This window comes from Fundulus heteroclitus, chromosome 2 (assembly GCF_011125445.2).
Source record: "Fundulus heteroclitus isolate FHET01 chromosome 2, MU-UCD_Fhet_4.1, whole genome shotgun sequence".
Classification (NCBI taxonomy): domain Eukaryota; kingdom Metazoa; phylum Chordata; class Actinopteri; order Cyprinodontiformes; family Fundulidae; genus Fundulus; species Fundulus heteroclitus.
The window spans coordinates 35,509,666-35,528,008 of record NC_046362.1 but is presented as its reverse complement, the minus strand read 5'-3'; the positions used below and the strand labels follow the sequence as shown (position 1 = coordinate 35,528,008).

General features: G+C 39.3%; 1 protein-coding gene across 1 annotated transcript in view; it reads right to left on the bottom strand.

The window, feature by feature from the left end:
- Positions 1 to 1,923: 1,923 nt before the first annotated feature.
- The window catches only part of LOC118557127 (zinc finger protein 423-like), a gene marked incomplete at its 3' end in the record, with an annotated part of 79,834 nt that continues 63,414 nt past the window's right edge, over positions 1,924 to 18,343 (bottom strand). Inside the window, 2 exon segments of the mRNA XM_036126388.1 lie at positions 1,924 to 2,039; positions 4,863 to 4,994. Coding sequence (XP_035982281.1) covers positions 1,924 to 2,039; positions 4,863 to 4,994 — 248 coding nt within the window.

Sequence of the window (18,343 nt, the reverse complement as noted above, 5' to 3'; positions counted from 1 at the left end):
CAGCTTTTGATAATTATTCCCCCTTTCACCACTTTCTGTGGCTATAGCTCCCTGCAAACATAACCCACAAATACAATCGTAGCTGTTCTGTTGAGACGGCCAGAAACAAATCATATGTGGGTCACTTAATCACCAAAAAGTGGGACCTGAACCACATTTCCATGCAGTGTTTACATATATACGTGTAGGTACGTATATGTAAGCGTACAGGTATATGTATATATATAAGTATGCATATATGTCTATATATAAATATTTCTTTTGTATCTTTTGATCCATTGTATATATGAAGATTCACTGTATATAACTGAATGCACCTTTCCTACCCTGCACCTTCTTGTATGAGCCGATGTGGCAAGTGAATTTCTCCATTGTGAGATCAATAAAGCCTATCTTATCTTATAGACAAAGACGACTAAGGGCGATTTTCCACCCATAGTTCGTTTACTTTGGTCCGAATCAGGTGATGGGTTTGTTAACTTGTAGCCTTTTCCGGTGGTTCGGTTTCTTTTCACAGAAAAAAACGTCAAAGCAAATCAATATAACGAGACACTCAGTCTGTCTATTGGTCGGATGCGTCCGGGGCAGGACAATCAGACGTAAATACAGGAAGATGACGCTGCGCTCTGAGCTAGAAGAAAACCTGGAGAGTTTAATTACATCATTAATGAGTTTCTGGGGAATCTTTCAGCTAAAATTATCCGAGAAGTTAAGTTAAATTTATGCTTTAAGATAAAGATTGCTTACTGGCTTGTTTACTCTAAAGTATCCCATAATGCAATGCAAACTGGCCACTGGAAGACATTTGGATCAAGTAAGCAGTGTTCACCAAGCAGCTGAGTCAGATCTCGTTCACAACATGGACAAACCACTCTTGGGTTCTTTTGGCACCAGAGTGCGGACCACAACAACCGGGTTCTGGTCTGTATTCTGGTGCGTTTGCTATGTTCACATCTACACAACTGGGCCATGGGGGGAACCAACAAGAGTTGGTTTTAAATGGACTGAACGGCTCAAGTGAGGATGAATGCAGCAATGCTGCTTTGTTACAACAGAAAACTAACCAGCATGAGTCTCAGCAATAGTTATAACAAGTGAACATTAACTCAATATATCGGCTCCGGAACGGTCTCCCCAAACATAAAATAATCTGATTTGTGCCAGGAATCCAAACAATTTAATGACCCAAACATGCAGTGTTGCAGTTTGACCAGTGTTCAAGAACTCAATTCAGGATTATACTAGAAGCTTGTTGATGGCAACAAAAAGAGTTTTTTTTGTAGAATAATCTGAGCTTTAAAAAAACCCTGATTAAAAAGAGTGCAAACAATTGTATTTCATATTAATGTTTGATAACCTATTTTTCTTATTCTCTTTACCTTTGGGAATGGTTATTTAAAGAAAAGTTTACTTTCTTACTGAATTGTTTTGGTCTAAGCTGCCTAATTGCTCCTCAGAAGCTGTCATCACCTTTCTGCCGCTGTCTTTAACTGTAAATCCACACCATCAGCAAGCAATCAAGCTTTTACACAAGCGACTGTACGACCTTCACCTGTCAGGTCCCCCATGTTTGACCTCAAGACCAAAAAGTCTGCGGCCAGAGGGGATGAGAGGAAGGTTTAGATCATCGGCGAGTCGACTGCAGCTGGCTAAGGACCTACTCTAGTGTGACTTATATCCACTTATGGGTCTGAATCAAAATGAGCTGAAGCTGCCAGAACCCTACCAAGACCACACGAGGAGAGACGGAGAGAGAGGGATGGAAAAATGGGAAGAAAAGGTGGAATAATTACAGCAGAGGCATGGAGTTTGAGCTGGATAACATTTCTCATACATGGAGTGTCCTTGGTCACTCGGTGCTGTTAATGCACACATTGACCCTCACCGACATGCAGACAGCGAAGACATGATGACAGATCCTACCTGTAGCTCTGTCTGGAAGAAGAACTTCTGCGGACACTGGGAGCAGTCGTAGATCTTGTCCTCCTGGCCGTGCACGGCGAAAATATGCTGCTGGAGCTTGTTGGCCTGCACAAACACTGCAAGGAGAAATGGAGCAAAAGCGTTAATGTGATGGAGTCTTTGCAAACAGGGGCGTTAAAGTCCATGACTCTATCTGTCTGACAGGGCAACTTTGTTTCAACGTTTAAATCTTCATATTATAGGACAGAAATATCAAGAAGTTGATTTTAAGCTCTGCAGAAACTAACTCAGCAGGTGAAACAGGGCTGGGACTCTCGGTTAAACATTAATTATCTGAAACAGAGAGGGTAATGAGGACTGATGAGGAAGCAGCGTTCTGGACCAAATTAAGAGAAACCAGGAAGAACCTCTGTCAGCAGAACATGCGATATTTATCAATTAATCATCTCCTGTCTTTGTTTCTGTTTCTTTAGCTTCAGCTCCAGTGTTGTTTTATATACACCCCCTTTGTTTTAGTAAACTTTTGCTTTTCACTTCGAGACAGCTGAATTATTAAGCTCCCCACAGGAGCCAAGCCCATCTTACTAATTCATGAGCCACCAAGGAATACAGTTGAAGTTTAAAGTGTTGCAACACCTGGGGAGGAGGAGATGGGGGGGCAAGACAACAGCAAAGGGGGGGGGGGGGGGGGGGGGGGGGTAACAGAGTGAAGAAAAGTGCTGAATGTGAACACCTAATTTGATCATTTATTCACTCTCTCCTGTGGATTAAAGACGTTTCATGTTTGCTAACGCAGATATCACAGAGGGTGTTGAACTAAACCAGAGTTTCAAAAAAAAAAAGTTAAATTTAACATTTACTTTGTGGATTTAGAGAAAAGTAAAAATCACTGTTTTTATAACCTTCAATTAGTGCTGAATTAAAGCAGCACCGTGTAGCTTTTAGCTACTAGGGGCGCTAGAACTGTAAGTTCCAGGTTTAGCGCCCCTGATGGCCACTAGCAGCACTGCACTGTAGCAAATTAAACAGTCTCCATCAGTATTTTGGAATCTGATAGCAGACCACTATGGACCAGCAGATTGAGAAGTCTTTACTAGTAAAGACAATGCCACATTCACCCTTCTAGATTAAATCCTACATCAGAGAACCAAAAATATGTCTGTTAGGTTCATATCTGACGGATCCAACCCTTTCATGTTACATATGCGAGTTTTTGAGAAGGGCAGCCCCACCGGAGCATAGCTACACACCAAGTGATGTGTATTAACCTCAAAAATAATTGAATATATCTCAAATTAAGCTAATACTTGTGTCAAAACTTAGGTGCTGCTGCTTTTAAAATTTTTTTACTAATTTATAAAGTACATTTAAAAAGCAGCAAATTTACCCAAAGTGCTTCACAAAAATAAGATATACATATATACATATATTACAACAAACTCATAAATATAATAGAGGCATTAAAAAGAGTGTGTCAGCTCATATTGGGCCAATCACTGTTGATTTTTGTTTTTTAAATGACGTAAAAGCAAGAAGCAATGATGCCTTTCTAATATTGAAAGGAAACATGTTCCAAAGTTTGGGTTCACAACAGAAAAAATACATGATTAACTTTAAATTTCTTCCTAGCTTTTGGGACGACTAAAAGCAGCGGGTTGGTTGATCCAAGGACTCGCGAAGGAAGATAATGCTGGATTAAACCAGAGGAAGAGCAAGACCATTTAGGCATTTATAAGCCAACATTAAGATTTTAACCTAATTCTGTGATGCACATGAAGTCAAGGAAGGGAGGACAGAATAGGTGAGATGTGCTCATCCCTACAGTATCAAATGGGATCAAAGCAAATCCAGTACTGCACCTTTAATCCCAACCCAGTGCTCCAAATGAGAGATAAGAACAGTGTGGCCCAGAGTGTCAAACACTGCCATAAGATCTAAAGGTACAAGAATCACAGAGCTTCCCGAGTCATCGGCTAAAAGGAAGTCTTTATTAATCCTCAACAGTGCATTTTCAGTGTGATGTAAATGTTTAAAATCAGACGCCATTAAAGCCAGAAAACGCTTTCAATTGGGTAAAGACGGTTTTCTTCAATATCTGTAAAAACAATGGGAATTTAGAGATAACTCTAAAGTTTGAACAAACTGAAGGGTCAAGGCCAGGGTTTATTTAATCAAAGGGTTTACAGTTGCATTAGGGACCGTACTGGAAGTGATAGTCATATTTATAATTTACAAAAGCAACAACTGAGGTTCCAATTGAAACATCTTTAAAGACACATGCAGAAATTAAGTTTACAATTTAATAAAAGTTCCATTAGTTATCTGTGAAACCTTTATGTGTGTCATGACACAAAAAAATGGAAAGTTTGATTTTTCTAATGTTCTATAAAGTTTCTTGTAGACCACCTTAAATGGAGTTGAATGCAAAAACATCGCTGCATTTAGACTGGTCTGACATGGACAATATTATTCTACATTCAACATATTAAGACAGTTTGTGATCCGTGAACATGGGAATACTCCAGCCTAGGTTTTGTGATTTTCAAATTGGATCGACTCTAAAGGGCTCGGCACACGGAGGGAAACAACCAACAGCGACTGATGGCTTTCATCGCCACCGCAGTGAAGACCCAACACACGGGACACGACAGCGATGGAAGCGTTTGAAATCACGTTGTTGGATCGCTTGTTTCAGGACTTTTGATATTTGCAACTGGCTGCCACTCTCTTCAGGTTTTTATCAGTAAAAGCCTTTGAAAACTCTGACTTTGGCACCACAAAAACAGAAAGGGATTCTGAAAGACTCAACTGGTCATCTTAAATGCACAAAATTTCCTGTTTAGATGCATTTATGAATTCTCGTGACGCTGTGTTCAGGATTCATCTTTCTGTTTATTGTATGTTTGATGCGTCCTTGAACATGTTGCCGTGCGTCTCACCTGTAAAACAGACGGGACACTTGAAGGTACCACCCATGCCTTCAAAGCTGTGCTCTATCAGGTGGCACAGCAGCTTGGCAGGTGAGTCAAACATCTGGTTACACAGCTTGCACTCGTGATTGATGCCCTCCTCTGCAAATAGGAGACAGACAAGCATGCGTAGGTTAGATTAGGCAACATGAGAACCAGAATTTGTGACATCATTTCAAGATATTAACCCAACATCTAGGACAGATGTCTGCTGTAAACAAAAACATACAAACACAAAATGTGCATCAAATGCTGCTTCTTAGACAATTTTACTACAAACACAGAAAGGATAAAAGATTCATTGTCTTTATCTCGTATTGAAAGATGGTTATGCTGTTATTTTTAAATTATTTATATTTATTTTATATTAGGTGTCATTATTTTTTGCTCAACAGCGTTTCTACATATTCTCCTTTATAGGAGAATTTCTGACACAAATGATCAGGATTCATGTGACATTTTCTGTACAACAACAAACATATATTGCATATTACATAGTTTCATATTGAAAAGATTAAAGCGGATGTCATCCTGGCAAAAATTCACTAGATGATAGCGTCTCTAAGTCTTGTAAAGATCAAGTAAAACTATAAATACAAACATGGGGTACAAAAGTTTTATATTCACATTGTTTTGTTGTTGTTTAGTTGTTTTAGATTAAGAAATCTAAAAACAAAACACTCAGATTTACTCCACTTTAGCATCTTCCACATATTGGTTAGTGGTTAACATGTAATACTACTTTTTAAATTTACAGAGTACATTTTCTAAACTACACCCAACAGAAGGCCAGTTAAAAATGCTAAGATAAACTAAGGTAGGCTAAATCAAACTATAGTATGATAAATTAAAGTAAACTAAGCTGATTAAGACTAAGCTAAACTAACAAACATTAAAGTAGATTTAATAGGTTAAGAAAAGGTATGCTACTCTAATTTAAAATAAGCTAAGCTTCAGTCAATGTAAGTAAGGTAAAATAAAGCTAAAGACAATTTACATAGGCTAAACTAAGCCAAATTAAAGTTAATAAAGTAACTAATATGAGGTCAGGTTGACCAAGCTTAAGGTAACCTAAGCTAATGTAAGCTACATTAAGTTTAAAAGGGCTAAATTATACCAAACTAAAATCATGTAAATTAGGTTAAACTAATGTCAATGTAGGATTAGGTCAATTTAAATTGACAAAATTAATTAATAATAAAGATAAAGCTAGTAAGGTAAGCCAAGCTAATGTTAAGTAAACCTAAAAGAAGTCATGTAAACCAATGTAAAATAGGCTAAATTAAGCTAAGTTAAGTTAATGTAAGGTAGGCTAAGATAATAGTTAGGTTTGATAAACTGTTGTATGGCAAGATAAAGAAAGCTAAGGTAGGCTGAAGTAAGATTAGATGTGTGAAATACATTTTAGGTAAGCTAAAGTAAATTTAGTTGGGAATGAATAAAAACAAGTTAAACTATGTTGAATGAGTCAAATAAGCTTATTCAGGATATGACATCAAAGCTAAAGTAAGCTGTGCACAGGTGTGTCAAATGGTGAATCAGACCAGCACTAGTGCCAAGATCATGACAGTTAGATATGCTAAATTAATCTCAGTTAAAGTTAGGCTAAACTACTGTATGTTAAAGTGGGTTAATCTAAGCCACGATGGCTACACCAAGGTAATGTAAGATAACTTTATTTTATATTTTATATTTAGGCACCACTTTGGTTAGATGGACTAAATTAAGTCAAGCTAAAATAAAATAAAGTAGAGCGAGATATGATAAGGCAAGATAAATTCAGGCAATCTAAGGCATGAAAAAGTATTTTTAGATAGGCTAAACTAAGTCAGTCAGGCTATGGTAACCCTTATAAATATACAGCTAGATGAGCTAATGTAAGATAAAAAAGTGGGTTAATATAAGGTAGGTAGGTGAAGCTAAATTAGATGAGCAACATTCCTGATCTCCTTCATACTGCTTGTGTAAAAGTGAAACATAAAGGTAAATGCCAGGGTTTTAGTTAAAAGCTCTTAAGAGATTGTCTTGTTATCACAACCGTACTTTCCTTGTTTCAGAATGTTTTTTTTAAATATATTTAACTGAAGAAATGGGAGCAAATTGTGTCATTGTGTGGTAACAAAGAGACAAAATATCCAATTTAAAAAACTACTCTTTGTGAAGGTGTCCTGTGTAGACAACAATGTTTTATCAATTACATTTAGGAGCCTGTTTTTTTTTCTTTAATGATTAATAGAGTTAAGTGGCTAAACAAACAGTATTCAAATGAAAACTGTCTGGTTCTGTACTGGTAGTAGGTCTAAATGCAGCCAAAGCCCGAAAAAACACCTTCAAAAAATATGGAGATCTATTGATTTGCTACATGGAAGCACAATCAATTAAACTGAATTAAAAAAGAGGAATGTATTAACACTTTTGCAATAAACTTTAAGCTAAAACAGCAGAAATCATCCTTTAATATGACCACGTACTACACAGCATGCAGTACATATATCCATAGTTGTTGTTTTTTTCTGTTTGTGTCTATTTTAGGATGGTGTGAGTGACATCACTGCCCCCACGGTGAAAGGCCAGATGATGGTGGGCGTCGTAAACACAAACACACACGTGCACCCCTTGGTGATCGAGTCCCCTGCCTGTTGTCCTTATCACCAGCGTACCAAACAGGTCCGATACCGCAGTCGCCCACACACACAGCACGGGGCAACACACACACACACACACACACACACACACACACACACACACACACACACACCACAGGACTGAACTGCCAGGAGACATCAGATGGTGTCGTCTGCAGGCCAATCTGTGACCCCCGTGGAGCTGTGCACACAAACACATATACACAAACCCTCATTTTAACACTTATCTCATGTCCCGTAAGTGCTAACACACACACACACATTCTGCAAAACTTGCGCTGCAGGGGCTCGCAGGGTTAATAACGTCTTCAATCATGCATCCATGACACCCATACTGACTAATACACACACGCACACCAAGATTTTTATCTCTTCTTGCCTCAAAGGCCATCACAAGGGTGCCCTAATCCTGTCTCAATAGCTGTGTGGTTGTGTGTGTGTGTGTCTGTGGGTATGGGTGGATGGTGTTCTCCATGGTCCCGATCCCCAAACAAGCCCCCTTTTCACGCACACTGACACACAGAAACCTCAAAGACTGGGAGGTTGTGAGGGGCGCCAGCGTGTCCGAGGCACACTGAGACAGATAGAGGTTCATTATCATTTACCAGGAGATTGAACCAGCAGGAGAGAGTCACATGGAGCGACACATGCAGAGAGGGAGGGAGGTGGAGAGAGAAAGTGAGGAGGCAGGGTGTAACAGCAGCAGCAGCATATTCAATTGTTTCAGATTTCCTGTCTGAGAAACAAAAAGTTTAAGTGTACCGATACATTTGTTATCATTTTCTTTTAAGTAAGGAGGCAGAAGCTGAAACGGCAAGAAGTGCCTTGGCATCATTGATGTCATCGTTTGTGTGTGTTTATTAGACACAGGGCTGTGTGGAAGGCGTCTTTAAGCCAGAGCCCTCTGTGGGGGTAAAGCGGCCCTCAGAAGTTGCCTCCAACTCTCCCACGCTGCCAGGATCCGATAAGGTGGTCAAACATCAGCTACCTCTACGTGCACACAATGACCTGCTTGTTATCCACAGGTCACTTTTTTCCTGAGATCTTAGAAAGAGACATCTGAACTGAGTTACAGAAAGTTTTTAAGCTGCAGTTTAAAAACAAATCTAAAACTCTGAAAATAATAATGCCAAAAAACCAGGGGAGGTCGTTATTATTATTTTTTTTTTACTCAGACACTCAATGTGCTATAGATTCCTCAACAATCAGTTAAACACAAAGAGGCAATTAGCTGAATGGGTTTAATATGGTAAAACTTCAGGCAATCAATCCATAAAAGGTCTTTACCTGCCTACCCTTGCGAAATCAGGGGTGGGTTGCAAGAGCTTATCTCATAGGGCAAGGGGTGGGGCATACCCTCAACAGGTCAGCAGTCCAGTGGCTAAAATGCACAAATGTTCCACCGTGCAGCCCATTTCAGACTGGTGATGGCTTTCATACCATCTAAAGGAAGCTAGCATGACAAGAACTAGAGGAAACATTCATTAGGGACAATGAGCAAAAGGTAAAGAGACTGTATATATATATATATATATATATATATATATATATATATATATATATATATATATATATATAGTAGTCATACTGACCAGTCAGGGTTCTTTACACTGGAGCCACATGCACTAACTAATGCACACCCTAGCACAACTACTCTTCCCTCTGAGCCACAGTCGTCCTACAAAGGGCAGGAAATACAAAAAATACCCTGTAGCTGCACAAGACAGGATTACCAGCACTTCATGGAGGTTGATGGGGCCAAATTTTAGGCTTTGTCTGGGATCAGGTGGTCTTGTCATGCAACAGACAGACATGTGAGACATACAGATGTCAGAGGCCTGGTGTTGAAACCAAACGGAATATGAGGCCACATACCAACAAACCAACATTAAAATAGCCTAAAAAGAATTGTGCCTTGTGTCTAGACACTGGTGCTGCAGTCGGGTACCATCCAACACCACAACATCAACAATTATGGTTTCACTGTTCAGTTTTGTGGCTGCTAATAACACCAGAGCAGAGACAGAACCGTAACTTGGGGATGTGCACGGATGATTAACTTTCTTACCAACTATCCATTTGGGTTGTGTATAAGTATTTTATGTGCATGTGTCAATGCCATGATTACAGGACACATTCTGCCAATGTTCTGGAGAGACATACCAGTAATATTGCTGGAATCATCATTGTGGGGAATCATATGATCTAACTGTAGTTCATCTCTGGCAGTGATTTGGAGACCTTGACTGCTGAGTGATAAGTCATTAATAACACCCTGTGTCTGGAAGTCTTAACTTCCTTAGACAGTATCCAATTAAGCCCTGGTCGGCGCAGATTTGTCTGATCTGTAGGACCAGCTGGAGCAGTTTTGGGCCAGCTTGCCTTATCATGCATGGAATGGGTCAAACATTGGGTTATTAGTGTAGATTAAAGTAAAATTTTGCATTGCATATGCTAATTTTTTGGTCTTTTTATTAACTTTTTTAACCCGTTTAGGACAGAGTTGTCAGAACAGAAAACGGCAATCCCAAATATCTAGAAACATTGTTTATGATTTATTAAAATACGAGCCATTTGATTTCCACTGATATATTTTGACAGGATTGTTTTATAAGTGTGTATTTCTTAAGCAAAAGAAACCAAAGTTTGCATCTTCATTGTAATGGTAGTTTTCATTGTAAATTCACATACTCTGGAACATGTTATATGGCATCAGCTGGAAAAAGGAAACTTTAGGAGTTCATTTATGGTCAATCAATTAGTGTGAGAGGAAAAAATGTCTACAAAAGGAAAAAAAAAAAATCCAAACCAGAATAAACGGGAAAGCCTTAGAGAGAACAGAGGAGAGAACAGTGAGGTGCAGAGAGATAATTGGGCTGTCCGGAACAAGGGCATGGAGAGAGGCCTCGAACGCCTCTGTGTGTGTGTGTGTCCCATGAAAGACTCCTCTTTTCTGACAAATACATTGTTTTGATCAGTGTGTGTGTGGGGACGGCTGTCTCTGTGTGCCGCCCGGTCCGTGTGCGACCCATAGTGAGATGACAGAGTGGCAGAGCGTCCTGCCGCTATGCTTTGTCTCACAGAGAGCATTTGATCCCACAGCACAAGAACACACACACACACACACACACACACACACACACACACACAGACACACAGATCGCTGGGAGGCCTTCGCTGGGACAGAGAACACAGGGGAGGACACAAGCAAAGAGGCAGGGTGAAGGTTAGGACTAACAGTTTGTCACAAACCCCCTGAAATGCAACTTTTTCTAAATTTTAACTCAAACGAATCGCGACAATAATTCTTTGGCCTTACGATCACTTTAATCTACGAACCCATGACGCTGTTTTTTATCCAAGAGACGGCATCCTTTGCAGTAAGAATTTGTGCAAACCCCTTTAGCATCTCTTTTCAAAAAACTTAACAAAAAGCACTTTTAACATAACTCGACTTCTAGACTAAGACTGGGCAAAAGTTGGTATATTTCTCGATGTTTAGTATATATTATTATTTATACAAAAAAAATGTAAGTTTCTCAGCTTGAATCAAAGCTCTCAACCAAAACTGCTACATGTAATGGCTACTTTTATCGTCAGGTTTGCTCGCTGATATAACGGTTGGCTTGAAAACAAGATGCCTTTCGGATATAACGAAGGACGGACCTAAATTTGTATTTGTTTTACAAACTTTGTATTTATGAAGAACTTCTAACCAAAACACAACAAACCTAGATGGCTTTAAGTGCCAGCATCCCTTGGGAAGGTTAGATTTTCTTTTTTATCAAAGTTTAGCTTTGTAAAATTTGTGTTTTAGTCTTAAAATTGGAAACTGCTCACTTTGAACTAACCAATGAGTTCTTACCAACGCTCAAGTGGCCGTTACAATATTCCTCTGCAGGTTAACTCACCAAGTTAGAGAAGAACATACCAACATGATGACTAACATATCACCAGACTGGAAGATTATTAATCTTTATTTTATAAAGAAAAATTAAAAATTAACCTCAATCTAAGCGAATCATTACACTTCTCCAACCACTGTCTCCCAGAGGGAGCGCGGCTAGAAGCCTCGTCCTGAAACTCGCCTGTAGTCAACGCAGAGAGGAGAGCCTCTCCGTTTCCTCATTGAAAATGTATCCCAAAGCGGGATAAAATATGTTTTTGAAATTTTTTTTTTTCTTTCAGTCCTGTACCTCGTTCAGTCCGTGCCTCTGATAACTGTTTTGTTTTGGTAAAATTCATAAATTATTTAAAAAGGTTTATTTGTAGTACCAAAGAAGCTTTTATATTGAGAGATAAATGCCAAGTAAAAACATTTTTAGATTTAGACCAGGTACCGGGTATCGGTACTGTATCGGTTAAAATGTGAAAGGTACCCATCCCTATATCTAACCCTAACTCCTAACATTTGGGAGAGTCGTATCAGTACCAAGAAGTCACAAAAACACAATAGTTTGAAACTGCTTTGCTTCTCATAGATGTAGTTAGGAATAAACTATTCAAAGTGAGGCTGGATCAGATTTTGCTCAAGTGTAGACGCTGGGAAGGCGCGATCAGCAAGTGGAGAGATGTTTTTTTAACAACAGCTAGTAACAACGGTCACTTCAAAATGTTAAAATATTTTATAAAGGTTATTTAGGAAGTAGGAGTCACAACTTTTGTTTAGTACAAGACTAAATAATAATGTTTTAATCACCTTTTTCTGACATAACAGTGCAGACGAGGTTTCTCAAATTGAGCCAGTGACGTTGGGGAACATTTTAAAATCATCATTAGGACCCGGCCGCCTGGATGACCTGCCTAAATAATAGAGCGAGGAAACCGCTCATAGACAGAGGTAATGGTTGTGTGCACATCTGCAGAATAACTGAAGAGATTTTCCTGGAGGCAGCAAAATTAGAAAACAGAAAAATAAATAAATGAATAAAATGAGAAAATGCAACATATAGATATGGATGGAGGAAAATGAGGCCCATACTGTAGGCAGCCTCACAATTACAAGTCCGCAACCTGAAATATTTCACCCAAACACACATCCTCATTGCTCATGCTGTTGCTCGGCCTCATTCTCTCTCATTAACCGGCTTTTTCTCTCTGCTAATTGACCAGAGGAGAAGGACCAGGTGGCATCATCCCATTTACGCTGGCCTCATCACAGACCCCTGCAACATGCAGCACAACACAAATGAGCTCCTTGGTTTGTGCTGGGGACGGATCCCTAAGGTGCTTCCCTCTTAAACACCTCAACATGCATGCAAACACCCACCTTCCCGCCGTTGCTCTAAACGAGCTGCTGGGGGTCCCTTGGGTGTCTGCCCTCCATTACTGCCCTTCTCTGCTCCTGTCAACCCCCTCCATCCCTAAAATCCATATCAGACTGTGTCTGTGTTCGGTCCTTTGTGTCGTGAAACAGGAAAGCAAAATACTATTCAAAGTCACTCGGAAATATTTAACGATTTTACAAAACTCCTGTATTTTTACGCAAAAAGCAGGTGGTAGTCAATCACATTACTGATATTTCATAATGAATACCATTCTGAAGGTATGCTTAACTGAAAAGTGAGAGATTTGACCATCATTTAGCCAGTTTAATAATCTTTTGAAACAAATCTGGAAAGCGAGAATGAAAATTACATTTTAATTATTACTCAGCCTAATTGGCAATGGAAACATCTCCTGTTCTTTAAATGAACAAAGGTTGCAATATAAACGTCTGCTTTTATTTCACACCGGTCCAACATCCCAGTGTGAAGGGGAGAGGATGCAGTACGTCCTCAGGTCTATGCTAAGCCACGGTCGTAGTTTAGTACAACATGGGCTAGTTTCTTGGTTTTAAAATTCCACTAAAATTTCATGTCATGTTTAAAGTGTATTTATAGATATGTCAAAGACATTCAGTCATCAGTAGCGCCCCTCATTGTTATTTGCCGTACGGTAGATGTGTTTCTTTTTACAGCAACTGTAGCTCAGCCATCAGAGTTTCAAATCTATTTTCAATTGAGTTCAATTCAATTTTATTTATATAGTGCCCGTTCACAGCACATGTCATCTCAAGGCTCTTTCCAAAGTCAAATTCAATCAAATCCTCCAGATTGGTCAGAAAGTTTCCTCTCTAAGGAAACCCAGCAGGTTGCATCAAGTCTCTCCAAGCAGCATTCACTCCTCCTGAAAGAGCGTAGAGCCACAGTGGACAGTCGTCTGCATTGTTGATGGCTTTGCAGCAATCCCTCATACTGAGCGTGCATGAAGCGACAGTGGAGAGGAAAACTCCCCTTTAACAGGGAGGAGAACCTCCAGCAGAACCAGAACCAGGCTCAACGTTTGTGTTTCAGACTTCATGTATAACTGATTTTTTGTAAACAACAGTGAAGTTGTACAACAGGGTAAAAACAACACTTATTCTTATTGAAGCTAAGAGGCTATTCTCAAAAATACAAATTTTTACTTAGATTTGCTGGTGGTTGTTATTGTAGATCGTTATTGTAAATAATAATTTGTTTTTAATAACTTACCTGTTTAAATAAAGGCTAAGTAAAAAAAAAGGTGGAACATCTACACATAAAGGTTTCGTATGCATCTACTAAACGCTTCATTAAGTTCATGGTCACCTGGTGACACTGTAATGGAGAGCTGTGTGTTGTCTGCGTAGTTATAGCAACTCACCCAGTTGGATACATGTACATATTAAACAGCAGGGGCCCCAAAATGGAACCCTGTGGAACCCCGCATGTGATTGTTGTCAACTCTGATATAAACTTACCTACTGACACAAATAAGTCTTTGATTCAAACCAAGTGCTGCGGTACTTCACAATCTAAGCTGTTTTTTTGTGTCCTTGTTGGTGTAATATTTAGATAATAAATAGCTTGTCTAATGATTTTTGATTTTATTCTCTTCCTGTGTTATAGTCTACCTTGCATCCACATGCATGGTGCACAGGGAGCAGTGGCTTTATTTGCATGACTCGCATTTTGTTTTGCATTAAACAGGCAAAGATGAAAAAAAAAAAGCATTACTGTTGACACGATTTACCGACAATTTGGAAATGACATAATCGTGGTGTTGTTTTAAAGGCCCGCAATGCAAAGCCAGAAGAAGAAGAAGAAGAAGAAGAAGCAGCGGCCAGAGAAAGAATGGGATGAGGAAGGAGGAAGATGGACGGGACGGACGTGGAGAGAGCAGCAAGAGGCGCTGTGAGGAAGAAAGAGTGCAGCAAAGAAGAGAGCAGTGGAAGGGAGGAGGAGGAGGAGGAGGAGTGCGCTCCTCTCTGGGGGGCTTGCTCAAGGTGTGTTACCATAGCAACCAGGGGGCGATTGGTGTGAGTGCGTGGTTGGGGGGGGGGGGGTGGTTCTGATGCAGGAGGTTGTGAGCTTGACCCATTGGTACTGTGGGGGCTGGAGAATACACTCAGTCTCACACACACAACCTGCTGCAGTGCTGAAGGGGTCCCAGGAGTGCCTCCACCTTTACTCACCCTCACACACACACAGAGAAAGAATGCTGCAGTGCTGAGGTCCCGCGAGTATCCAACACCCACACACACTCTCCCTCCTTCCTCTCATCTCCCCTCTCTATTTCTATCGCTCTCTCTCTCTTTCTGCAAGATGATTGTTATTTTCTTTATTTGTTTCAGTCCAAGTTCCACCGTCTGGATTTTTTTTTGACTCAGTCCAAACAAAATGGGAGGCATGTTCCTTTCATACAGACGTAGGTTTAATGGTTTAATGGTCTGCGACAACAACTGCTTGGTTACTTTTTATGTAAATAAAAAAAAACCTAAATGACAAAGTTTCATTTTTATTTCAGTGTTCAAAAAAATAAAATAAAAAAATCAAAGAATCTAACTTGAGGTGTTTCACCATTGGAACCCGATTCATTGAAAAAACAAAATGCAGCATTAACAATAATCACAGCACAGAGATAATTAGTAGTTGTTAAAAAGACGTTATTTGCTGACAAAAATTAAATGGACATAGTTTTAGAGAAAATCTATCATAATATGAGTTAAACAAAATTAAGAAAATTCATTATAAACAGCTGGGATTCGCATTAACGCAGTATATTTATATGGGCAGGCAGCTAAACTCCCTGCCTGCGGTTTTGAAGGTATAATAAAGGCAACAACCAGCAAGGAATCTTTTCAACCCAATTTAAATCCACTGGAAAGCTACGTTTGGGATAAAATGCTGCAATTAACTCCTTAAGAAACTATTAAAATAGAAAATTCCAGTATATAAAGTTTTATACACAAAATTACAGAAAATTACTTTTGGTTTCCCACAGGGTTAAATACTAGGACCAAAGTTATTCATGCCTTATTTAAATTAGAATTGTTAAGAAAACTTTAGGGTGTGGCACAAATAACTGTACAATTCAAAATAATATTTATCTTTATAACTGGTGATGTAGTTTTTTAATATAAAATATAATAAAAAAGGGAGACAAAAAGGTTTCTGTGTGACTGTAGATCGACTTAAGCTTAGAAAAACAAAAAAAAAAATGCTGACTGCCTTTCAGGAGTCATGTCTGTGCAAGAACCGTATGTGAGAACCGTTATATGTTCGAGCCCGATATGAATCTGAGAACTCTGAGTTCTGCGGCCTGGTTCTGGTTCTGCTGGAGGTTCTCCTCCCTGTTAAAGGGGAGTTTTCCTCTCCACTGTCGCTTCATGCATGCTCAGTATGAGGGATTGCTGCAAAGCCATCAGCAATGCAGACGACTGTCCACTGTCGTCTGCATTGTCGGCTCTATATAGATAAAAGTGAATTGAATTGTAATAGGCCAACTAATACTCCCTCTAAAACTGCTGGTTTTCAGCCAATTTTGACAGAATCCTAAAGTTAAGTCATATAAAAGAAAAGCTGTCTTTAAATCTCTGTTTGATTGATGACTACGAGCTGAGTTTAAAATCGCAAATTGAGTACATGAAATGGGAAATCTCCATATCTTTCGTAGTTTTAGACAAACACAACATTTTAGATAAAAAATATTTTATTATACTGTTTTATTGTGATTTGATGACATTCAATTAACTGAAATTGTGTCAAATGAATATAAAACAAATATACACCTGAAACATCAACTGAGCTACTTGAACAGAATGTCAATGTCATCAATGACATTTCAGATGTTTGTCATTTTTTCTGTATTATTGTTTACTTATTGACATTTTGTACTGGCAAAAAAAAATTAGGGTTAATTCTTCTGTCGTAAAAAAAATGCAACAATTCTGATCAATCATTCATGGTTTTAAGAAGGTGAACAGCCACTGCAGGGCTGACGTCTAAATAAAACTGAAGAGGTAGATCGTTCTTCCCCACATTCCTCTGCTTCGCATCATCACACCTTGTGAAAACTATCGGCATACACATGAAATGCACAAACACACAGTCAGGCAGACATTTTACTGGCAGACAGGATCAACATATGGCGATGACCAGTTTGTGCACAAATTGAGCTTATTTGTGTAGCACATAGTGCACGAGAGTCTTGGAAGGAGACTCGGTGTTGGTGTGTGTGTGTGTGTGTGTGTGTGTGTGTGTGTGTGCAGCAGCTTGGATTTTCCCTGTCAGATTACATAACAGTAGGAAGCTGGAGCACTCGGTCTTGTTGAAGCCAAAAAGCTGCTCACAAACACACACGTGCACGTCTGCACACTCATTTGACATCATTGTCTCACACTTTCACTGCAGTTTTATTAGATTTTAGCTGCGCTCGTATGTTTCAGAACACAGCAGGACCTCTTGTAAAAGAAAGAAAAAGTGCATGGAGGCATCACGTACTTGCAAAAAAGAAATACGCAAATAATTAGGTTGCTCCAAACCAGATTGCTCACGTACATCTGTAATACGAAACATAAATACGGCCTATGTACCTCATGTAAAACCCTTTTGCAGTAAATCCAAAGTGCATCTATTAATTTCTGCAGGCAAAAAGCAGAAAAACAACAGACAGGATGCTGAGTCGTCTGGAGAAGCATTGCACTGCAGCAAAAATACAGCTGCACAATAACAAGGGGTTAAACTTTAATATTCAAAGGCTACAAACGTCATCATTCTGCATCTCGGTATCACTGATCTGGACCTGAATCTGAATTTTCTGCTTTAACTAATAACCACATGCTTTGGTTTTAGCCTGTTTGAAGCATGCGAGCTATGAATGTTGAGAATATACTGTATATATGTTTGTGTTTAGAATCTTAATTGAAAGCCTGAAGGAGGTCTGAAGGGAATAAGATTAATCAGTGTGTGTAAATAAACCATCAAAACAAACACAAGCTTACTGCTCTCTGAGATAAAGTTTAAAATGGAAGCACCTGTCATCCTCCTCTTACACCATTAAACATCTGTTCACTTATAGTTTGTAAAACACAACTAAACCCCTCAGATGCACATCAGTCGTATGCTTTTTTTTTTTTTTTTTTTTTAAAACAGAGTCAACACTTTCTTCAGATCTTAGGTTGAATTTTACAGTAAAAAATACTCAGAGTAAAGGATGTGTGAGCTGAGAGGCAGAATCAGGCGGAGGCTAAGTCAAACCTGCGAGCCAGAACACTCATGATCATCCAGGTCCAAAATCACGTCTATATCCACCGTTAATCACTCCAGTAGCTGTAATCAAAGCTCCGATCCGGTTGTTACGCCCCCCCCCCACACTCCACCCCCAAACGGCTTTTTCTTTCCTCTGAATGACTTAAATGCTTTTCAGGTTCAAGAGCCGGTGTCAAAATTTCAAGTTTAAAGACGCCGCTGCACTTACGGATGCGATGCGGCAGGATTTATTCAGGAAAACTACTTTAGAGTA